We start from the raw sequence: 23846 nt of genomic DNA on the forward strand, positions 1-23846 counted from the left end.
CTCTCGTGTTTAAGAATGTAAAACAAATTGCTGCCATTATGAGGTGGCGACTTGTCCAGGGTTTACCCCGCCTACCGCCCGATTGCAGCTGAGATAGGCTCCAGCATCCCCCACGACCCTGAAAAGGATAAGCGGTAAAAAATGGATGGATGGATGGCTGCATTGCTAGCCACCAAGAACGAGCCGATTTTTACAAGTTAGAATGCAAAAAAAACAAAAACTTTTGTCTTCTTGTCTCTCATAATGATTGTGAACGATAGGCAAAATGCCAAAAAAAAGTTCAGCTCTCCCTTAAACGCCCTGAGAGTTCATTGCTAATTTAGCATCGCTTCAAACACAGTCATTGTGAAAAACGGTATTTATAAAACAACCATACTATTAAACTTACATTGTAGCCAAACCTTCCCCCCAAATATATAGTGTCTGAAAAACATTTGTTTTTTCGTAGGTTTTTTTTTTTTTTACCATTTATTGTGCTTTGTTGACTTTTTTGATTATTGCCCAAGTGGCATTGTAGTTTTGAATTGGCTTCATGGTGGTAGGAAATAGTGCCACTTTTCCTTCCCTCTTGGATCTATCAAATAATCAACCTATTTTTTTACCTTTTCATATAAACTTTGGGCATTATCTGGAATAGAAACACGTGATTATTGAACATTTTGGATTGAACTGAATTGTAGTTGTCAATTGAGTATGTTTGTGTATTGTTCATACATGATAGTTTATAGTAAAAAAAAATATCTTTACATATCTTATCAAGTATTTATGATACATTTTTGCCTGTCCCAGCAAAATAAACTACTTTGCTGCCAATCAAAAGTAGTAAGACTGCATTCTGTAAGTTGATACTGTGATGTGGCTTATTGTAAACAATATTTTTCGTTCTTACAGACTAAAACCAGAGTTACCGTTGGACCAAATCAGGCTTTCAGGCGATTGTCCTTTATGGATCAAAGTTTCTGTCGGAGCCTTCCAGTCGGTTTGGATAACCTTGGCAAAGGAAGTCTCCTTTCAAACTCATGTAAGTTTCTGTTCTTTTTCCACCTCTGAGGTGGTTTCATTGCCAATGGTGAATCTCAGCACAACACATAATTGTTAAAAATAATACATAGCTTCTCCAAATTAGTGACAGTTAGATTATGTCAAACTCATTTTAGCCCAGGGGTCGCATGAAGGACTGGTATTAAAACCATGGCAATAAAACTAAAAAACAAAGACAACGTCAGATTGTTTTCTTTGTCTTACTTTGGCGAAAAATAGAACACACACATTCTGAAAATATTACAAAAAAAATATAGAAAAAAATACTGCCAGCGGTATAGTTTAGATCAATGAAGGAAATAAGAAAGTAAATGAAATGAAATGTTTATAACTGAATAAATGTACATATGAATAAAAATGTGTTTTCTTTTGTATTATTTTTTAAGTGAATTAAGTAACGTTTATGACAACGTTTTTCCAAAACACAATATAGAATGTGAGCTATAACAGGATAATGCATACATGTATCATTTGTTTTCAAAACGGTTACAAAAAAGTGGGACCCCAAAAATTTACTGTGGGACCCCATTTTTATGAGTTGATGGGGTCCCCGGTGCCCCATTTTGAAAATTCCTAGCGCCAACACTGATGGAGTATTGGTGCGTGCAAAACAGCAGCAGGCGTCTGTGGCCTGCGGGCCGGTTCCAATACTAATCAAATATAATCCCGGGGCCCTAGATAATTCATTCGTGGGCCGTATCTGGTCCGCGGGCCTTGACTTTGACACTCAGGATCTAGTGGTACACCAAATAATTGCCTAATTCAGGGGTCCCCAAACTACAGACCACGGATTGACCCAAGTTTATTTTTAAAACATTGAATGATTGATATTCAATATTGCTATTCCGCTTAGTGGTTGAAGGTCACAGCATTTATTGTTTACCACATACAGGTCAGGAGTACATCATGCACAGACTCAATATATAAGTACTAATTTGGACAACCTTTCAAACTCATGGCCCGATTAATCAAAAAACAACACAGAACGTTAAAACATGTGATACAAAAACACACAACTTGTCCATTGAACTATGTGGACCTTATAAACAAAACTAATAGTACCATACATAATTCAAAATACACCCATTTAACCCATTTACTATAGACATGATGGGTATTATGCAAACTGATCTCCACACTTGGTCATGTTTGACACAATTTAGTTGCTTGAGGGACATCGATAGAAATAGATCAACTATTTGCATAACTAGATATTTCTGATGGATTACAAAATTTTAAGAAAATCATCAGGAAAGTAAACAATGTAGGAATGGTTCACATACTCTTAATATTCAATGTTTTATCGTTTATACTTCATATTATAGTGGCAGGCAATCTTAAGCGGTGCACACATATCCGGGTGTGGGCGTTCTTTTTTTATTGATGATGGCCGACGATGAGCAGCCACGTTACAGACATCCATGGTCATCTTAGTTACAATATATTTTTTACACAAGCATATTTAAAGTGTTTTCCTGCCAACACAAAACAGGCGCATTCATGTGTTTTGAACATCATTTCAGTCCCACCATGTTTTATTATTCCATCGTGATTCTAGTTCTACTAAGTCCAGGTAAAAAAAAAATGTGTGCAAATACTCTTAAAGGCACACTGTGTAATATTTTTTAATTATTCTGTTGCCAGCAATGTAAATAGTGCATTTGAATGAGGACCTAATTGGTCTAAACTTAAATAAAGGTTTATAAATGTTTGTCCCACCAGATAAATCTCAGGTAGTCTTGGTGTTCCTTGACAACATGAAATTGATGGAACATTCTCTCCATGTCACACATGATGGCAATAGGGCCTTTTCTAAATCAGCATAACACTCCGATCAGTGCGTTGGTTAGATCTGGCCTAGTTAGAAGGTGATCGTCCAGAGATGATTCTTTGAATCAGGCTGAACAGTCAAAAACCACGCAAATCTTTCCAGGCTTGTGGGGATGGTAAACCCCATTGTGTGGGATTTACCATGCTGCCTTGTTGTCCAGATCCTGTTCTAGAATCTGTTCTGCATCTCCGCGGGTTATAATGTCATCCATGAATTTGACATACTCTTTGTAATACTTCTCATCCTTCATGAGTCGACGTCCCAATAAAGACAATCTGTGTTCAGCGTACTGTTTGTTATTTGGGAGATTCGGATTGTCTGTTGCCTTTGGTCACCTTTGACATGGACAGAATATCTTCCTAAGAGACCGAAATGTTGTCGCTTGCATGCACAGAAAAACCTGATTCCAAGGCCTTTATTACATTATTTGGACTGACTTCCTTTACTTGTGTTCTGCGTACAAAGCGTACTTCTTGCTTCATCTCTACATGTGGCTGTGGAGTGACTTCACGAACAAGGATTCTGTGAACAATGGGATCACCAGGATTTTTGGATTTCAAATGAGCAATCTTTTAATTGTGTGAAAATATTGGGTTTATTTTCCTGCAAGAACTTCTCTTGGTAGAAGAGCTTGTTGACAATTGTAGCCGATAAGTAGGCCGACCTCACATTCCAGCATTGGTGGTAGCTTGTCTGTCAGCTTTTCAAGATGAGGGCACTCTAGTGCGGTTTTAAACATTTGGATGTGTGATCTGTCAACTGGGATAGATTCTCTTGCAATTTTCTTTTTGTGCTTATATCCTCTGACTTGCAGGTTTAGCAACTTCTCTCGAGGTATAACAGTTGACCTGTTAGACATAGTTGACAGCCGTAGTCTGTCTTTACTTTTATCGGTATCAAGACTTTGGGCTATTTCATCCAAGATAAAGGACGTCTCACTCTGAGAGTCGAGGAACGCATAGACTAAAAGGTTTTTGTCTGGGTATTTTGTTGACGAGATCCGGACAGGTAGTATAGAGCATGTCAGCATACTTGAGGTTTCTTGAGTTACTGTTTGATATTGCAGTTGCTGGTTTGTCTTCATCTTTAGTGTCTGCTTTGTACTTGTCTTGAGAATTATCTTCACTCCTTGCAGGCATCGTCTTTGTACTTTCTATGAACTTGTGGTCATGCAGACATGTCGGATGTCTCTTCTGACATTTTTCACATGCTCCTTTTATTGCACTTCTTTGAATGATGTCCAGGGTTAAAACTTCCAGAAACTTTCTGTCTGTGCGAACTTGATGCGATCTTGAAGTGTTTTTTCTGCAAACTTGAAAATGTATAAAGTCTATGGCCATTCTTCTGCAGAAGAGACAGTTAACGATATTTGAGGGACCTGTGTATGTTGAGTCTCTTGAGTCTGTCGTTAATGTTTTTGCTTCTGTGACTCGACTGAGAGAGCGCCTGGGTTTATTTGTTTCCACACCTTTGAGTGCTTGCACTAATGCTATAGGGTCACAACATAAGTCAGCTTCAGTGAGTACAAATTCCACAAATGTGTGAAACGATGGATACTCTCCACTGTTTGTCGTATTTTCATGGCTGTGCAGTTCCATCTTGTGATCAACCAATCTGGAAGTTTTAGCAAAAGTCTTTGAATTACCATACAGTCATTGAGAACTTCTAATGTCCTTATGTGTGGCATTGCAGCTTCACAGCTTACAAGGAAGTCTGCAAATTCTCTCAGCTAATTTCCATCCTTAGAGCGTACCTTTGGCCAACTGTTAAGCTTGTCTCTGAAGCATTTTTCTATGGTGAATAGCTCTCCAAAATGTTGTTCCAGCACATTCCAAGCTGAATCTTATGCTTCATCTGTACCTACTAGTACTAGGAGAAACTGCTCTTTTAGCAGATCCTCCGAAGTACTTCCTGAGATAGTAGAATTTCTAATTTTTTGGTATGTTCTTTCTCTTGTGGTGCAACCATTGGAACTTCTGGAGTTTGAGGAATAAATGGTGGACTTGATGCCTTGAGCATTTTAGTTTCTGTTTTATTTGGAACTGAAAAATGGTATGGTGTGAGAGGGATTGCTCGAGTTTCACTTGCTGAATTAATGCTTTGGGATGAACTGTAACTTTCAGAAAGACTTTCGGCTTCAGCATTACAGTTTTTAACTTCTTCTAAACATTAAATTTTTCTGCGCTGCTCTTCCAGTGCTTGCTACCTTGCCAAGTTCTCACGCAAGTTCTCACATTCCATCCTTTGTAGTTCAGCTTCTTCTTTCTCCTGCTCCTCCATCACTGCTAGTATTTCCTGAGATGCAGCTGCTTCAGCTTCTGCTTCTACTCTTCTCAGTGCATGATTGCCTTGAATCACCGCTGAACCTTTGTGATTTTGTTCTTGATTTTGAACTTACCGTTCCTAAGCGCGACTCAAACTCTGGCCATGGTTCCTTGCCTTCATGGTCTCCTTCTAGTTGCTTCTCAGCTCTATTGACAGCAAGTGCAGAGAATTAAGTGCATTTGTCTACTATACGCCTTATGTTTGCTTCAGGAATTTGTATTTGGCGTATTTGTTGATAAACGGTCAGTACATCTTCACAAGTGACATTTACATTGTTAAGCAACATCTTTAGTTCACTTTTTGAAGCTTCCCTTCTTTTAATATTACTTTGCTTAGTCTCACTTTACATCTCCATGGTTCAAAGGCGACTGCAAATTTGTTTCGTAGGCTTGTAAGTTTCTCGTCTTGAAGAACTTAACCCTTTTCTGGAAGAGTTCTTGCTCTTTCACTTCTACGGGCAGTTTGTTCTTTTGGAGTTTGCTCATTATCATATTCTTCAGTGTCACTAGACAGTACTGTATGGCACTGTTTGTTAGCTTTGTCAGTCATCTTGTAAGTCTAGTTAAAATCTGCCAATACACTATGCTCAAGTTTTTTTTAACCCTCTTAAAATGTGCAACCTACTTGAATATTACTTATGAGATTACTATGACTGTTTGGTTTAGTTCTAAATAGCTTCTTTCTTTCTTCAACTTACAAATCCCCTTGTAACTTCACATTCAGTTTGACTTCAATCAAAATGTGCAAACCTTTCACAATCAAACATAAAATGCATCCCTTTCATAAAAATATGCTAGACAAAACCGACATTTAAACTTGACTTAAACCACTGTTGTTATTCTTTTAGCACAGTCCCTTTACTACTTTTTAACTTTACTTCTTCCTAATAACATTAGAATATGGAATGCTTGTTTGGGAGCGAGGAGCTGGGTAAATGCACCATCCTGTGTCAGACTTCGGTACCGTCACTCACTGCAGCTGCCAACGTTTTCATTGTCTTTGATGAGCTCTTGCCGTTGCGGGGCAGGTAGAATTTTCACTGTAGCTCCAAAAATGACAAACTCCAGCACGGCTTTTCATTTACGGGCGCTTTGTTGGCTTCTTAAACGGGAAAAACCAAGGCCTGCGCTCAGTAGGGGCCGTGAGCACAGCCACAAAGAGCTAGTTGCTGTTTGTCAAAGACACATTTTTGGGGCGCAGATTCCTCTGTGGTGCCGGCACCCAGAGTAGTGTCCAGCCAGCTACAGAGGACGACGCCGCTGGCGGGGTGCATTGTCCACTCTTGACGTCCGCCAGCAACACCCCCATCCGGCCATATGGCACAAAAACTGTGGACTTATGTTTTGGGGGGGGTCAACGATTAACAGCCGAAATTCCCTTACACCTCCTCTGCGGAGATCTTTTGTGTGGCCCTGGGCTGTTCGTAGATGTGAAGAGCGGCCGCCTGGTGGACACGTTAACCTCCTCCTTGTTTGCGTGTGTTCGTGGCGAAGGCACATATTACGGTCTCCCAGCTTGCTCTCTGAAGGCGACAAATACCAACAGCTTCTTGGTGGGTCCCCCGGACTGACACAGCCCACCTTCTCGGTCGCCACAACTAAACATGGGATCAAACACCACATTGAGGTCAAAGGCCCCCCCCTGCTCATCCATGCGAGGGCTCGACCGTTTAACATGGAGAGACTGCCGGCTGCTGTTGGTCAAGCAGTTACTACTCTCTATTCTATCACCAACCAGATTCAAAAATAAAACACAGTATTTCTTTTTATTATGAAAAAAACTAGGTTTAAAATAAAAGGTGGCTTTTGATTTGACGTTTTGCAAACAGGCTGTGACAGGGAACAACTCCGGGTAAGATACTCCCAGAGTTTGTGTACATTGTGATTGAATTGAAGTCCTAATTCGCCAATCTGGAATGCCTTGGTATCATCAGCCGTTCAGATGCTCCACATGGTCATGAAGCCAGATGGTGGCTGTCATCCGTGCGGCGACTACCGCCTCCTCAATGATGCCACCACGCCCAACTGCTACCACCACTTTCAGGACTTCTCTGCGCATCTGGCAGGGAAGCTCCTGTTCTCTAAAGTGGACCTGGTAAGGGGTTACGACCAAGTCCATGTGCACCCTGGAGACATCCTTAAAACTGCTATAGTGACTAATTTTGGGTTGTTTGAATTCCTCAGGATGCCTTTTGGTCTGAAGAACCAATCCTTCCAACGGTTGATGGCCTCTGCGCTTAGAGACATGCCCTTTGTTTTCGTCTGCTTGGACGATTAACACAGCGAAGTATGTATTTGGAACCCCGTCCATCCAGTTCCTCGGGCACCTCATCAGCAAGGATGGGGCAACCCCCCTGCTGTTGAAGGTGGAAGCCGTTTCCGCCTTTCCCCGCTCGAGAATTTCCTGGGATGGATATATTTCACCACCAATTCATCCGTCAGGCTGCCCACATAATGCGCCCGCTGTACGAGATCTTTAAGAGCAGGACCCCAAACCAGGATGTCGACTGAACAGCCTAGAGGGACAAGGCGTTTAAGGACACTAAGACCGCGGTGTGGCAGGCCACCATATTTGTCCTCATATGCCAGGAAGCCCCAGTCACTCTCACTACTGATGCATCCAACTACGCCATTGGTGCTGTGCTGGAGCAGTGGGTCGACGGCACTTCGCATCCGCTTGCCCTTTTCAGCTGCCAGAAATACAGCACCTTTGCCAGCGAGCATCTTGTTGGCAACTTGCCACTTCTGCGTCATCCTGGAAGGCCGTGAGTTTAAAGTTTTCGTGGACCACAAACCCCTTACATTCTCCGTGTCCAAGGTGGTCAAGCCATGGTCCGCCCGCCAAACAATACCAGCTGTCGTTCATCTTGGAGTACACCACAGACATCCGACACATCGCGGGCAAATACAACGAGGTCTCCAGAAGGATTGTCAGCACGCTGCAGCTGGGTCTTTACTACTTATGTATTAATGTAGAACAGGCCTATGGCCGCGGAATTCAGACACTCAAAGATTTGGACACTGACTGCGCCTGGAAGAAGTTTCAGTCGGTGACTCGGGTCAGGCTCTGGTGCAATCTCTTAACTGGCCAGCCTAGGCCCCAAGTTCCGTTTGACTGGCATCTGTGTTTTTTTAGGTGATCCACGGCCTCTCCAATCCAGGCAGAAAGGCCTGGGAGCTGAAGAAAGATGTGCGGGCCTGGGTTAACTCATATATGGCCTGTTAACGCACAAAAGTGCTCCGCCACACCAAGGCCCCGTTGGAGCAACTTGCTCGACTTTGTGGGCCTACTTCCCTCTTCACACGGTTTCACCTACCTTCTCACGATGGTGGACAGGACAACCCGCTGGCTGGAAGCCGTTCCCCTAGCATCAACATTGTCCACTGACGTGGCCCAGGCATTCATCCGCACGTGGGTCACACTCTTCGGAACCCCTTCGGACCGGGGTGTGCAGTTTACCTCGAAGATCTGGAACGTAGTCGATGGGGGCCAGGGGGTCAGGCTGCACCGCACCACTGCATACCACCACCAGGCCAACGGTTTTTGTGAGCGATTCCACCGCTCCACGTAGGCTGCCCCGCGTGCCGGTTTGACTCACGGCAACTGGGTGGACAAACTCCCCTGGGTCATGCTAGGCATTGGGACTTCCCCCAAAGAAGACCTGCAGTCCTCTTCTGCCAAGCTTGTTTACAGCCAGGTGCTGCGAGTTCCGCGGGGGTTTCCTTCCAGACGCCAATACATTCTGGTCGGCGGCCGGGCAGCAGTCTTCCCTGCTGGAGGCCACCAGAACATTCACACTCTTCCCCACGTCAAAGCAAGGCATCCCTTTTTCTCAGGTGCACCCCAGCCTGTGCTCAGCGGAATTTGTCTTTATTCGTCATGACGCTCGCCGCAGACCGTTGCGACGCTTCTGTACAACGGTACGTTTAAGGTTCTACAGAACGGGGATGAGAGCCTTGTTGTGGACGTTGGGGTCAGACCTGAGACTGTTTCCATTGATATGTGAGTAGTCCTGGGTTCAATCCCGGGCTCGGGATCTTTCTGTGTGGAGTTTGCATGTTCTCCCCATGACTGCGTGGGTTCCCTCCGGGTACTCCGGCTTTCTCCCACTTCCAAAAACATGCACCTGGGGATAGGTTGATTGGCAACACTAAATCGGCCGCGTGTGTGTGATTGTGAGTGTGAATATTGTCTACCTGTGTTGGCCCTGTGATGAGGTGGCGACTTGTCCAGGGTGTACACCGCCTTCCGCCCGATTGTAGCTGAGATAGGCTCCAGCGCCCCCCGCGACCCCGAAGGGAATAAGCGGTAGAAAATAGATGGATGGATGGATGGATGGATGATTAAGCCAGCCTACGTAGATGTTTCCAGGCCATTGGAATTTGCCCGGGCCCCACGTAATTATTGGATCCCCAGGTTCAACAAACTCTTAAAACCAGAAGTCAGAGTTGAGTTACCTTAGAGTAGAAAACCTTCAATGTCGGGTTCCAGAACAGTGGACTGTTATCATGCATCTTTAATGTGTTTTTTTGTACAGACATTAAGTGGTGTCGTTTTTAGTTAGTGCTACTTTTGTGGGTAATGTGATACCTTTAGTAAGAATGGCTCGTGCACCACATTCTATTAATACCACTGTGGCCTCTAAATGTCATCTGATATATATGATAGATTATGAATGGGCGATATGGCCTAAAAATCTATTTTGTGATATATATTGCAGCCTCCTGCAATAAACGATATGTATATAAGCATATATTATTTGGAATGCAAATGATATTAGAAGCATATCAAAATGGATTACAAAGTATCTTATCAGGGCTGCTGAAGTATGTGATAACGTCATTTTCAGTTGTATTATTTTCTCAAACCTATTATATTATTCTCCAGTACTAGCTAATTTACTGTTAATAGCTTGCTATTTTCTGTTGTAACATGGTTCTATCTACACTTCTGTTAAAATGCATTAAGCACTTATTATTCTGTTGTTTGGATACTTTACATTAGTTTTAGGCAATACTACAAATTTGGGTATCTATCCAATACCAAGTCAAGTTTCAACATCATGGAATTAATCAATTTTGATCACAATTATAATCAGACAAAAACACAGGATGGTGGTCTAACAATATCAGTTAAATATTTAAAAATATTTCCCACCATTGGCTCTTATCTAAATAATTTGGTTTTTGCCCCTATTTACTGAGTTTGTAAACAATAACAACAATATTAAAATAGGTTTTGATGATAAAATATATCAATCTAACCACTGTAATATTGACTATATACTGATACCATTCTTGGTATCTTTACTGTCGATATTTGTATTGATCCGCCCACCCTTTTTTTTTTACATAAAAGAGATGCAACTTATGGTTGCATATCCTGCTAAGGTGTGTAGTGTAGCATGTTTAGATATTCCTTATCCTTCAGTGATGATACCTGTAGGAAACATGGTTAATTTACTGCCTTAGAAGTGGCTCTGCACTGTGGAGGAACATCAGCCGCTAGCAACATTGCTACATTGTATTGAGGACGCGTTCGTTCGCTTGTTGCTGTCAAATTTGCGGGACACAGCTCAAATGTGTCATCAACATGCATTATCACAATATGCTGATGGTATTAAAAACTCTATCGTCCTTTATCACTTATATCATATAGTGTCTACTCTATACAGGGCAACCCTCTGATGTACTGTATATGCGATTGTGTTGATGGACAAGGTCTATAGACAGGGGCGCCGCTAGGGATTTTGGGCCCAATGAAAATAATCTTTACAGGGCCCCCAACACAGTGTCATTATTTTTTCTGTATTATAATTTCATCATTATTAGGGGCCTCTCTGGGCCCCCCTCCATCATGGGCCCCTAGAATCCGTCTCCTTTACTCCCCCTTTTCGGCACCCCTGTCTATAGAGGTTTGTTTTTTCAACAAATTTGCCATATGCTGATTTTCAAATGGTCCCTCGGGCCAGATAAAATACCGCCCTGGGCCAGATCTTGCCCGCGGGCCGGGAGTTGGGCAAATGTGCTCCAAAGGGTGCACGCATCAAGTCTCACTACTCCTATTAGCATGAGACAGGACAGGCTCAGCCCCTCCCTCTTCTATTAGGTGGATCATTATCTGGAGGCAAACCCTCCCAAAATGGACACAATGGAGCATCAGAAACGCCCTATAAATCCCCCAGTGATGTAGAGAGAGAGAGAGAGAGAGAGAGAGAGAGAGAGAGAGAGAGAGAGAGAAACAGAAAGAGAGGGAGGAAGAGAGAGAGAGAGATCTCTAGAGCGAAAGAAGCAGAGAGCAAAGAGGAAATGTATGTGAGGCAGTCAAGCACAGAGAAGGGAATGGAAGCAAGGTTGGCTCCTATGATGTTGCCTTCCGTGCATGGAAGGAGAAATAACCAAGTTGACAACTGAAGCTTGTCTCAGAAAATAGAGCCGCGTCGTCTTCCTTCATCTCCATGCTGGCAGAATAAACCTTTTTTGTTCAGCAGCCGTGCTTTTCTTCGTTGTTGCTTAGTGCCTTTCACTGCTTTGTTTTTGTGTGCATGCGGACCCAGCGAGGTTGACAAGGGGTGGCAATCCTGCTCAGAGAGAGCTGGTATAGCACCCGGACAGGAAAATTGTAAGACTTTGGTGGAGTGCAATGGTGGACAGCATGGTGGACACTGGTGTCAAGATTGGTGGATGCATCAGAGGGATTGAAGGTAGCCTGAGCGGCACTTTGCGTTGTGTGTTGTCTCGGTGCTGGAGCTGGGAGAGTCTCCACTCCACCACAGGTAATTGAACTTTCTCCTTCCGCTACATGTGTAAATGTGTGCATATTTCTCAAACACAAAGATGACTGGAACTGAATAACATCATGGTTGTACGACAGTAAATGTCGGTGGCTTTTTCCAGTATAGTTTGTGTGTGTCAGCTGGTCGTGTATAATATAATCCTACTATAAATATAATCAACACTTAATTGTCCACAATGACTTTCTAGCATTTTGTCCACTTTGGAAAATCAGTGGAATCAAGATGTGACGTAGGTGTTGACTAAGATTTCCAATGTATTTACTGTATATTGTCATTCAAATATTTACATCAGAAATGCACTGCAGAACAAAATACAGTAAATAAAATAACCAGGTTTAAAATAGATAATAAACATGTAAGAACAAGTGTATTTGAAATGCTATAACATAAAACAATATAACAGTGACACAGGCTATTTTCACCCAGTTTATTGCACGTTTTGAATTTTATTGTGTCCGTATTGAATATTATAACTATTCACAATATACACTGACTTACAGCTTTGATTTAAGAGCTTCCATTAAAAAAAATACATAATTTACCGTTTGTTACAGACTGGAGCAGAGGTCTTCAACGTTTTCCAGAATAAAACTAGTCCTAAAAGTACCTTGTTATTGTACAATATTGTTTACGTTTCGGTGTGTTTGTGTTGGTCTTCACCCCAGGATTCAGAGTCGGCAGGCAAAGTTCAGGTGAAAATATGTTTATCAATAAAAACAAATAAATAGTGCAGCCAGGAAGTACACGTGAAGCATACTGTAGAGAAACAATAACAAAACAATGACACAAAGTGTTATGGCTGGCTGTGGGTCGCAATAACAGAGGGGGAGACAAGACTGAAGTAAAAGATGCAAAAAGAATATTTAATATAACAAAAAGGCATAACAGAATCAGAAATACTTTATTAATCCCCAGGGGGAAACTTGAGTGTTATTGTTGTGTATATATACAGTAATTAGAAATAAAGAAGGGGAAATAGAATAAGCAATATAATAAAATTAGCAATACAATAAACAAAAGTACCAGTAGGACTACCATTATATGTACAAAATAGACAATCTAAACAATATGTACATGATGAAATAACCAGAATGGCAGTGTGAGACAGGATTGGCACATTTTTAACATAAACGTGTAAAAATGTAATGGAATATTGCACAGCTGTGGGGTTTATTAAATTTTTCCAGATTAAGACAGTGTCCACGACTATTGGAGTGATGCATTCTAAAGTTTGATGGCCTCAGGCAGGAATGTCGCGTTCAGTTTTGCACCGTGGTGGGATAAGTCTAGCGCTGAAAGTGCTCTTGTTTTGGACAAGCCCATAATGCAGTGGGTGAGGGACATTGTCCAAGATGCTACGCAACTTCAACAGCGTCCTTCTCTCTGAGACTGTCGTCAGAGAGTCCAGCTCCACCCCAATGATGTCGCTGGCCTTGCAGATCAGTTTATTGAGTCTGTTTAAAACCCCGTTTACACTAAGGTTATCCAGGGTAAACCACACCTAACCTTATCCGTGTCCACACACAACAATGCCACCGTTTAAGACCCCCGCCTCCCTCCGTCCGCCGGCGCAACGCGACCTAGTACGCGTTGCAAGAAAAAAAATTAAAATCTTCCATCTGATCCAAGCTCTCCATGTAGATAACTTTACTTCACTGTGAAGTTATTTAAAAGAGCTATATTGAAAATAGTTTGCTGTTGTCATATCGGGGACTATGGGGTATTTGTTTTCCCGTGATGCAAGTAAAGTTGGATCGGACATGGCTTGGAGGTGAATACATGATTTTATTTTAACACTAACAAAAGGTACAAAACTAAAGGCGCGCACAAAGGCGGAGAACAAATTTGACTAATGAAACAAAAACTAGCACTTGGGCAAAAAACTATGAACATGAAACAAATAAACACTTACTGTGACAAGAATACACAAAACTCATGTGGCAAGAAACGGGCAGCATGAAAACTATGGCAGCATGACAATGGCATGAGTAGTAAGGATATCAGATAACATGGGTGCCAAGGAGGTAATGTCGCCACCCAGACTGCCTGGCAACTGCAAGCTTAAATAATACCGACATGATTAGTGACAGGTGCGCGAGTGCAAAACGTGAGACAGGTGAAACTAATGAGTTTTCATGGAAACAAAACAAGCACAAAACCAGGAACTAAAAAGAGTCCATAAAACAAACAGCACATGGCCAAACAAAAACATGATCAACAGACATGACAGCTGTGCATTTTACATATGTTTGCTGTTTTGCGTGCAAGTTTTTCAATTACCGTATTTTTCGAACTATAAGTCGCAGTTTTTTTTATAGTTTGGCCGGGGGTGCGACTTATAGTCAGGTGCGACTTATGTGTGAAGTTATTAACACATTACTGTAAAATATCAAAAAATATTATTTAGCTCATTCACGTAAGAGACTAGACGTATAAGATTTCATGGGATTTAGCGATTAGGAGTGACAGATTGTTTGGTAAACGTATACTATATGTTATAGTTATTTGAATGACTCTTACCATAATATGTTACGTTAACATACCAGGCACGTTCTCAGTTGGTTATTTATGCGTCATATAACGTACACTTATTCAGCCTGTTGTTCACTATTCTTAATTTATTTTAAATTGCCTTCCAAATGTCTATTCTTGGTGTTGGGTTTTATCAAATAAATTTCCCCAAAAAATGCGACTTACAGTATATATGTTTTTTTCCTTCTTTGTTGTGCATTTTCGGCCGGAGCGACTTATACTCCGAAAAATACGGTAATATTTATCTGCTTTGAACAATATACAATGTTGTGGTATTTCAATTAACTAGAATCCAGTGTGCTGTGGGGCCCTATTGTAGTGAATCACACCTGAGCCATCATAAATTAATCAAATCTTTAATCGACACGAGAAAGTAGACAACGCGATAAACTGTTTGGGACACGAGGAGATGGTTCCATCTTTCAGTTGCGCGCTAATCGCGGAGTTAGCGAAGATGCGGGCTTCATGCACACTGCCTGGCCATTTCATAGTCACATCCATAAAGCAATATTTGTAGTCACACACTGCTTATCACGGCGGAGGAAGGGACCAAGTTTTCCGGTAAATAGACTCACAGCTGACTGTTTGAAAGTTCGAAAGTTCTCTTACCGTCTGAGATGTGTAGTATCCGAAATAGCTGCAATCGCCCGTTGCCTTCACTTACCGTATTGATTTGTGATTTACAAAAGCGCCTGTACATGTACAAGAAGGAGAAACACGGGCATGTCTGCATGATCCGCCTCCATCTTTGTTATGAAGCTGGCTGTGGCGCGTTCTGTCTGATGTCACTTCCTGTGTGGGGCGTGGACTTTCTGGCGTCACTTCCTGTGTAGGTGCGGTCTTTCTGGCGTCACTTTCTCTCCGAACTCACTTTGTAAACGATCAATGAGCCCATACAAAGCTAAGTGCCGGAGATTCAATAAATACACGGCTGACATACCCGTGTAAAAATTTGTCCTAGGAGGGGGTACCTTAAACGATGGTTTAGTGTGGCTGAAACGGGGCTTAGGCTAAATAATTATTCGTTTAAGGGGTTAAATGACTTAGTGTAGACATGGCCTAAGTCTGTGACCTTCAGCCTGCTGCCCCAGCACGCCACAGCAAACAGGATTGCTCTGGCCACCACAGACTCATAAACATCCTCAGTATCTTCCTGCAGATGTTATAAGACCTCAGGCTCCTCAGGAAGTAGAGGCGGCTCACACCCTTTTTGTTGATGGCCTTCATGTTTTCAGACCATCCATCCATCCATCCATCCATTTTCTACCGCTTGTCCCTTTCGGGGTCGCAGGGGGGTGCTGGAGCCTATCTCAGCTGCATTCGGGCGGCAGGCGGGGTACACCCTGGACAAGTCGCCACCTCATCGCAGGGCCAACACAGATAGACAGACAACATTCACACTGACATTCACACACTAGGGCCAATTTAGTGTTGCCAATCAACCTATCCCCAGGTGCATGTTTTTGGAGGTGGGAGGAAGCCAGAGTACCCGGAGGGAACCCAAGGAGTCACGGGGAGAACATACAAACTCCACACAGAAAGATCCCGAGCCCGGAATTAAACTCAGGACTACTCAGGACTTTCGTATTGTCAGGCACATGCACTAACCCCTGTTCCACCGTGCTGCCCTGTTTTAGACCAGTCAAGTTTATTGACATTGTGGACTCCTAGGTATTTATAGTCCGTAACAATGTCCACATCAACCCCACGGATATAAACAGGGATCACTGGTGCCTTCTTCCTCCTCAGATCTACCACCAGCTCCTTAGTCTTTTTCACGTTGAGCAGTAGATGGTTCTGCTCACACCTTGCAACAAAGTTACCCATCACAGCCCTGTACTCCGTTTCATCACCCTTGCTGATGTATCCAACCACAGCCGAGTCGTAAGAAAACTTATGAAGGTGGCAGGACTCTGTGTTGTAGTGTAATTCTGTGTTTTAGAGGGTGAAAAGAAAGGTGGTCCCACAAGGGTGGGACCCCCGTCTTGCTGACCACTCTGTCTGATACACAGTGTGTAAGGCGTTTATACTGCGGTCTGCCAGTCAGTTAGTCAACATGAGAGGAGCATCCACATGCATAGTCGTCATCCTAGTGTGTGTGTGACAATCATTGGTACTTTAACTTTAACTTCTCAGCCAGTAGAGCCAGTTTGATGGCGTCAAAACCACTGGAGAAGTAAAAAAATATGACCCTCACAGTGATGTCCAGCATTTCCAGGTGAGCTTAGACACGGTTGAGCAGGAACCTGATGGCATCCTCCACTCCCAGTCGGGGCTGGTAGACAAACTAGAGAGGATCTAGATGAGACCTGGCAATCGGCCGAAGCTGATCCATGATCAGCCTTTCCAGAGTCTTAATGATATGTGATGTCAAAGCCACTGGTCTGTAGTCCTTGGCGTCGCAGGGGTGTGGTGTTTTTGGAACGGGAACGATGCATGACGTCTTGTACACCACTGGGACTCTTTGGAGACTCAGGCTCATGCTGAATATGTGATGAAGGACTCCACAGAGCTGGGGGGCACAGGCTTTGAGCACCTTGGGGCTGACACAATCAGGATCCGCAACTTTGCCTGTGTGGAGTTTAGTAAGCTGTCTTCTTACATCTTCTGCAGCAAAGGACAGTGGAGGCCGTAGGCGGGTTCAATCAGGACCCGCAACTTTGCCTGTGTGGAGTTTAGTAAGCTGTCTTCTTACATCTTCTGCAGCAAAGGACAGTGGAGGCGGTAGGCGGGTTTGGGGGTAATTTGTCTGATGAGGGAGGGCTGTGGGACTGGGAGCTCGGGGTGGGGGAGCGCAGAAGGACCCTCACCTGAGGACAGATGGTTTTGAGGTGGGGGAGGTGGCTGTGGAGTGGCTGGTGGTCGCATGCAGGCACCAGGGGCAGGGGGCATGGGAGCAGGGGCCTTGTCGAATCTGTTTAAAAAAAGGGTTTAACTTGATGGCCCTGTCCACGCCGCCATCAACACCGCTTATAGTCAGTCGTCTTAAAGCCTGTGTTGGTCTTCATGCCAGTCCACACCTCCCTTGTGTTTTTTAGCTGGAGTTGTTGCTCCAGCTTCCTCCTGTAGTTGCCCTTGGCCTCCCTGATCTTCACTCTCAGAACCACTTGAGTTTTCCTCACCTCCTCCTGATTTCAATCTCTGAAAGCCCTCTTTTTGGTATTCAGGATGGCTTTGATGTCCTTTGTTATCTACAACTTGTTAGAATACCAAAGCAAAGTCGTTTCTGGGACGATGCAGTCCACACAGAAATTGATGTAATCCATGATGCACTTTGTGAACCCGTCAATTTCCGCTCCATGGGGATCAAAGAGTGCCTGCCAGTCAAAGCGAAGGCACTAACAAAATAAGAGTCTCAGAAAGCTTGCGCGCACGAGCTAGAAAGCAACAGAGTTTGCCGTCAATGTATTTCTTGTAAAGTGTATAAAAACGAATATGAAAGCTGGACAAATAAATTGCCCAAAACCAACCACTCCTCCACAATGTAAATTCGAAAATGTGGCAGTTAGCAGCACAACTGTGAATCCGGTCTGATTCCAATCAATGCAAGACATCAGAATCGGGTAATACACCAACTTATAAAGTAAAGTTGAAGTTAAAGTACCAATGATTGTCACACACACACACTAAGTGTGGTGAAATTTGTCCTCTGCATTTGACCCATCATCCTTATATTCTTGTCTTCATGAAAGAAAAGGATCTATATGTTATGGTTATGGTTTGAGTTTATTTCGAACATGCATACAATTACAACATGATACATGTGTTTTTTATTAAACACCTTTAACATGTTAACAAAATACGTTTGTTTCATAAATAAATAAGTATTAATTATGAATATATATATACATATATATATATATATATATATATATATATATATATATATATATATATATATATATATATATATATATATATATATATATATATATATATATATGTATATATATATGTGTGTGTATCTATATATATATATATATATACAAAATACGTTTGTTTCATAAATATATAAGTATTAATTATGAATATATATATACATATATAAATTATAAATTATAAATTATGCGTGGCGCAGTGGAAGAATGGCCGTGCGCGACCCGAGGGTCTCTGGTTCAATCCCCACCTAGTACCAACCTCGTCATGTCTGTTGTGTCCTGAGCAAGACACTTCACCCTTGCTCCTGATGGGTGTTGGTTAGCGCCTTGCATGGCAGCTCCCTCCATCAGTGTGTGAATGGGTAAATGTGGAAGTAGTGTCAAAGCGCTTTGAGTACCTTGAAGGTAGAAAAGCGCTATACAAGTACAACCCATTTATCATTTATTTATTTATATATAGTAGGGCTGTCAAACGATTAAAATATTTAATCGCGATTAATCGCATTTTGTTCATAGTTAACTCAAAATTAATCGCTATTAATTGCAGATATATATAATTTTTCATCATTATTAAGTGTACCCTAGACAGAAAAGCACCATGAACAGACAATTCATTTGCTTTAAATACCGATTGTCCCTTTTTTGGGGTCGCGGGGGGTGCTGGAGCCTATCTCAGCTGCAGTTTATCGCTTTATATGAAAAGGCTGAATGTGCAAAAGAGGTTTTACATCCGGTAATGCTACACTAACCCCCTGGTGGAGGCTTGTGTGTTTCTAGTTGTCACAGCAGATGTAAACTGGACAAAGTGCTTAAGTGGCGCTGGTGCAGCGTTGTTTTGTTTTAGTATTGATGCTAATCTTTGAATGTTGTCAAAATTTAACAGTATATTTTTGAAGAACTGTTGTGGTTTTCGGTCAAAGATTTTGAGCGATTGTTCGTGTAAGGTTTCCAATGGCCTCAGTGTGATTTTGATTGCCTGGGACCAATATGTTATACAATAATAAAAACAAGACATTATCATTGCATTAAAATAAGTTTGGGCTGCCTCCAGTGTTAACAAATTCCTGGTACATTTGAACATTTGTAATATCCATCCAACAATTTTCTACCGCTTGTCCCTTTTAGGGTAACGGAGGGCTGCACCCTATCCCAGCTGTCATCTGTGATATTTCTATCTGAATAAATGCTTCTGATATTCAGTACATTACATGTTGTACAAGTTAATGGTCTTCATATTGCTGCTTGACAATGTTTTAACCTTCTCTATTACTTAATAAAAATGTAATATTGAGCCTGCTAATCATTCTGTAATTGAGGATTCTACCAGAACATTTAATAAAAGAATTTACACAATATTTCAGCCAGCAACACACCGTGTCGGCGGAGAATGAACAAGTCTTGTGTGTCTAGGAGTGAAGCATGGAGGCAGACGTGTGTGCATGGAGGAAATACTTGTTGGAATTGGGCCCGTTGTTATCATAAAATTGGCTATAAAAACTAAAAAGAGCATCAGACTTTGTTTTCTTCTGGACGCTACAATACATTATATTATTTATTTTGTTTGGCGGCTAATATGAAGCCGTACATTAAGAAGAAACCCTAAATGTAGTTAAATCAAATGTATAGCTTAGCGCTTTTATTTTGAAGCCGGGAAAGTGTGTGATTGTTTTGAGAAAGCGTCTTGACATGTTTTGCAGTCGGATCGACTGTTAGCAATTAAAAAAAAGTCTCCTATCGACATCCTGCCAACCGTCTTTCATTCCTGTTGAGCTTTTATGTCATCTTACTTACTAAAGCGGTCACAGTAACAATCTAAATGTTATGTTATCACTGCACCATAATTGTAATCTAAACACGGAAGTGAAGCACCACCCACCTCTTTCGACGCGCGCAGCAGGCGCTTGCTGCTGCGATGTTGCCTCTTCTCACGGTGAAAAAGAGTCCTTTCTCGTCGGGAGAACTACTTGCCATGGCTTTGAACCTTATATTTCCATAAGGTAGATTTTATTTTGTCCATTTCTGCTCGCAGTAGCAAGTGAACTGCAGGTTCCCCCGCTACAGCATGGCTAGAAGGTCAAAAAGGAAGTGTTCGAGTTAATCGCCCGATAAAAAAGTTAGTGCCGTTATAGAAATGTATGTATATATATATATATATATATATATATATATATATATATATATAGTTTCTGTTCTCTATAGATTGCGGTTCTATACTGGAGAAAAGTTGGTACTGCTTATAGATGTGTGCTGTTCAAAGACATCACACACAGGTTGGAGAGTACACTAACATGAATGTGGAGGGTACATAATGCCACTAGTACATGCAAAAACTCCATGTAAATAGGGCAGTCTGCACCACTTTTCAATTGTACGCACAGTCTTAGTAGATCACATGCAGCACGCTCACTAATAGTACACACAATTTCATAGCCAGCAACACCAAAGTTTCCATAGCAAAAAAGCAGACAACTTTTTGGGACTTTCGTTGCCATGTTCGCAGGATGCCAGATTGCAGCAAAAAGTACCTGTGGTGAGAACAAGTTTCTCACTGTATTTCTGTGCTTTTGAGCTTGCTCTGCACTTTAAAAGCCTGTCATTAATGTCCTAACAAAGGGTATATGTCATGCTGCTTGACAAAAACCTAAACCACCATTTGTACACCAAATGGATTTATTCGTGAGGCTGTGGGATGAAGCAGAAGTAAAGACTAAATATGTTGGAACTGAAATATGAGAAGACGCAGCTAAGTGTGCCTGTCTGGTGTTTTGTTTTAGTTTTAGAGAGGCACCAAGCATTTCAGATATAGACATAATTTTACTTAGTGTTGCTGTACGGTAATTAGAATTCAGTGGTCCCATTAAGATCAAATAAATTATTTTGGTCATAGAAATTCAGTAAAACATTTTGAAGAAGTCATGAAAAATCAATCTCCTCTCTGAGCTGCCACCTTAACGTGGTAGAGGAGTTTGCGTGTCCCAATGATCCTAGGAGCTATGTTGTCCGGGGGCTTTATGCCCCCTGGTAGGGTCTGCCAAGACAAACTGGTCCTAGGTGAGGGATCAGACAAAGAGCAGCTCGAAGACCTCTATGAAGAAAACAAACGAGGAACCCAGATTTCCCTTGCCCGGACGCGGGTCACAGGGGCCCCCCTCTGGAGCCAGGCCCGGAGGTGGGGCACGATGGCGAGCGCCTGGTGGCCGGGCCTGTCCCCATGGGGCCCGGCCGGGCACAGCCCGAAGAGGCAACGTAGGTCCCCCCTCCAATGGGCTCACCACCCATAGCAGGGGTCATAGAGGTCGGGTGCGATGTGAGCTGGGCGGCAGCCGAGGGCAGGGCACTTGGCGGTCCGATCCTCGGCTACAGAAGCTAGCTCTTGGGACGTGGAACGTCACCTCGCTGGGGGGGAAGGAGCCTGAGCTAGTGCGCGAGGTGGAGAAGTTCCGGCTCGATATAGTCGGATTCACTTCGACGCACAGCAAGGGCTCTGGAACCAGTTCTCTCGAGAGGGGCTGGACTCTCTTCCACTCTGGCGTTGCCAGCAGTGAGAGGCGACGGGCTGGGGTGGGAATTCTTGTTTCCCCCCGGCTCAGAGCCTGCACGTTGGAGTTCAACCCGGTGGACGAGAGGGTAGCTTCCCTCCGCCTTCGGGTGGGGGAACGGGTCCTGACTGTGGTTTGCGCTTACGCGCCAAACCGCAGCTCAGAGTACCCACCCTTTTTGGATTCACTCGAGGGAGTACTTGAGAGTGCTCCCCCGGGTGATTCCCTCGTTCTACTGGGGGACTTCAATGCTCATGTTGGCAGCGACAGTGAAACCTGGAGAGGCGTGATCGGGAAGAATGGCTGCCCGGATCTGAACCCGAGCGGTGTTTTGTTATTGGACTTTTGTGCCCGTCACAGATTGTCCATAACGAACACCATGTTCAAACATAAGGGTGTCCATATGTGCACTTGGCACCAGGACACCCTAGGCCGCACTTCCATGATCGACTTTGTAGTTGTGTCATCGGATTTGCGGCCTCATGTTTTGGACACTCGGGTGAAGAGAGGGGCGGAGCGTTCTACCGATCACCACCTGGTGGTGAGTTGGCTGCGATGGTGGGGGAGGATGCCGGACAGACCTGGCAGGCCCAAACGCATTGTGAGGGTTTGCTGGGAACGTCTGGCAGAGTCTCCTGTCAGAGAGAGTTTCAATTCCCACCTCCGGAAGAACTTTGAACATGTCACGAGGGAGGTGCTGGACATTGAGTCCGAATGGACCATGTTCCGCGCCTCTATTGTCGAAGCGGCTGATTGGAGCTGTGGCCGCAAGGTAGTTGGTGCTTGTCGTGGCGGTAATCCTAGAACCCGTTGGTGGACACCGGCGGTGAGGGATGCCGTCAAGCTGAAGAAGGAGTCCTATCGGGTTCTTTTGGCTCATAGGACTCCTGAGGCAGCGGACAGGTACCGACAGGCCAAGCGGTGTGCTGCTTCAGCGGTCGCAGAGGCAAAAACTCGGACATGGGAGGAGTTCGGTGAGGCCATGGAAAACGACTTCCGGACGGCTTCGAAGCAATTCTGGACCACCATCAGCCGCCTCAGGAAGGGGAAGCAGTGCACTATCAACACCGTGTATGGCGAGGATGGTGTTCTGCTGACCTCGACTGCGGATGTTGTGGATCGGTGGAGGGAATACTTCGAAGACCTCCTCAATCCCACCAACACGTCTTCCTACGAGGAAGCAGTGCCTGGGGAGTCTGTGGTGGGCTCTCCTATTTCTGGGGCTGAGGTTGCTGAGGTAGTTAAAAAGCTCCTCGGTGGCAAGGCCCCGGGGGTAGATGAGACCCGCCCGGAGTTCCTTAAGGCTCTGGATGCTGTGGGGCTGTCTTGGTTGACAAGACTCTGCAGCATCGCGTGGACATCGGGGGCGGTACCACTGGATTGGCAGACCGGGGTGGTGGTTCCTCTCTTTAAGAAGGGGAACCGGAGGGTGTGTTCTAACTATCGTGGGATCACACTCCTCAGCCTTCCCGGTAAGGTCTATTCAGGTGTACTGGAGAGGAGGCTACGCCGGATAGTCGAACCTCGGATTCAGGAGGAACAGTGTGGTTTTCGTCCTGGTCGTGGAACTGTGGACCAGCTCTATGCTCTCGGCAGGGTCCTTGAGGGTGCATGGGAGTTTGCCCAACCAGTCTACATGTGTTTTGTGGACTTGGAGAAGGCATTCGACCGTGTCCCTCGGGAAGTCCTGTGGGGAGTGCTCAGAGAGTATGGGGTATCCGACTGTCTGATTGTGGCAGTCCGCTCCCTGTATGATCAGTGCCAGAGTTTGGTCCGCATTGCCGGTAGTAAGTCGGACACGTTTCCAGTGAGGGTTGGACTCCGCCAAGGCTGCCCTTTGTCACCGATTCTGTTCATAACTTTTATGAACAGAATTTCTAGGCGCAGTCAAGGCGTTGAGGGGA

At 43.7% G+C, this 23846-nt stretch overlaps 1 protein-coding gene across 3 annotated transcripts in view; it reads left to right on the forward strand.

Annotated features, from left to right (window-relative positions):
* The window catches only part of arhgef4 (Rho guanine nucleotide exchange factor (GEF) 4), an 86143-nt gene that overhangs the window by 2493 nt on the left and 59804 nt on the right, over window positions 1-23846 (forward strand). The window contains exon 2 of one of the 3 annotated variants that reach the window (XM_061932452.1): window positions 892-1021. In XM_061932452.1, coding sequence (XP_061788436.1) covers window positions 892-1021 — 130 coding nt within the window. Of the gene's footprint in view, window positions 1-891; window positions 1022-11543; window positions 11973-23846 lie in introns of those variants that run through there. The other 2 variants (XM_061932453.1, XM_061932454.1) reach the window with 2 other exon arrangements.

Source organism: Nerophis lumbriciformis, linkage group LG38, assembly GCF_033978685.3.
Source record: "Nerophis lumbriciformis linkage group LG38, RoL_Nlum_v2.1, whole genome shotgun sequence".
Taxonomy (NCBI): Eukaryota; Metazoa; Chordata; class Actinopteri; order Syngnathiformes; family Syngnathidae; genus Nerophis; species Nerophis lumbriciformis.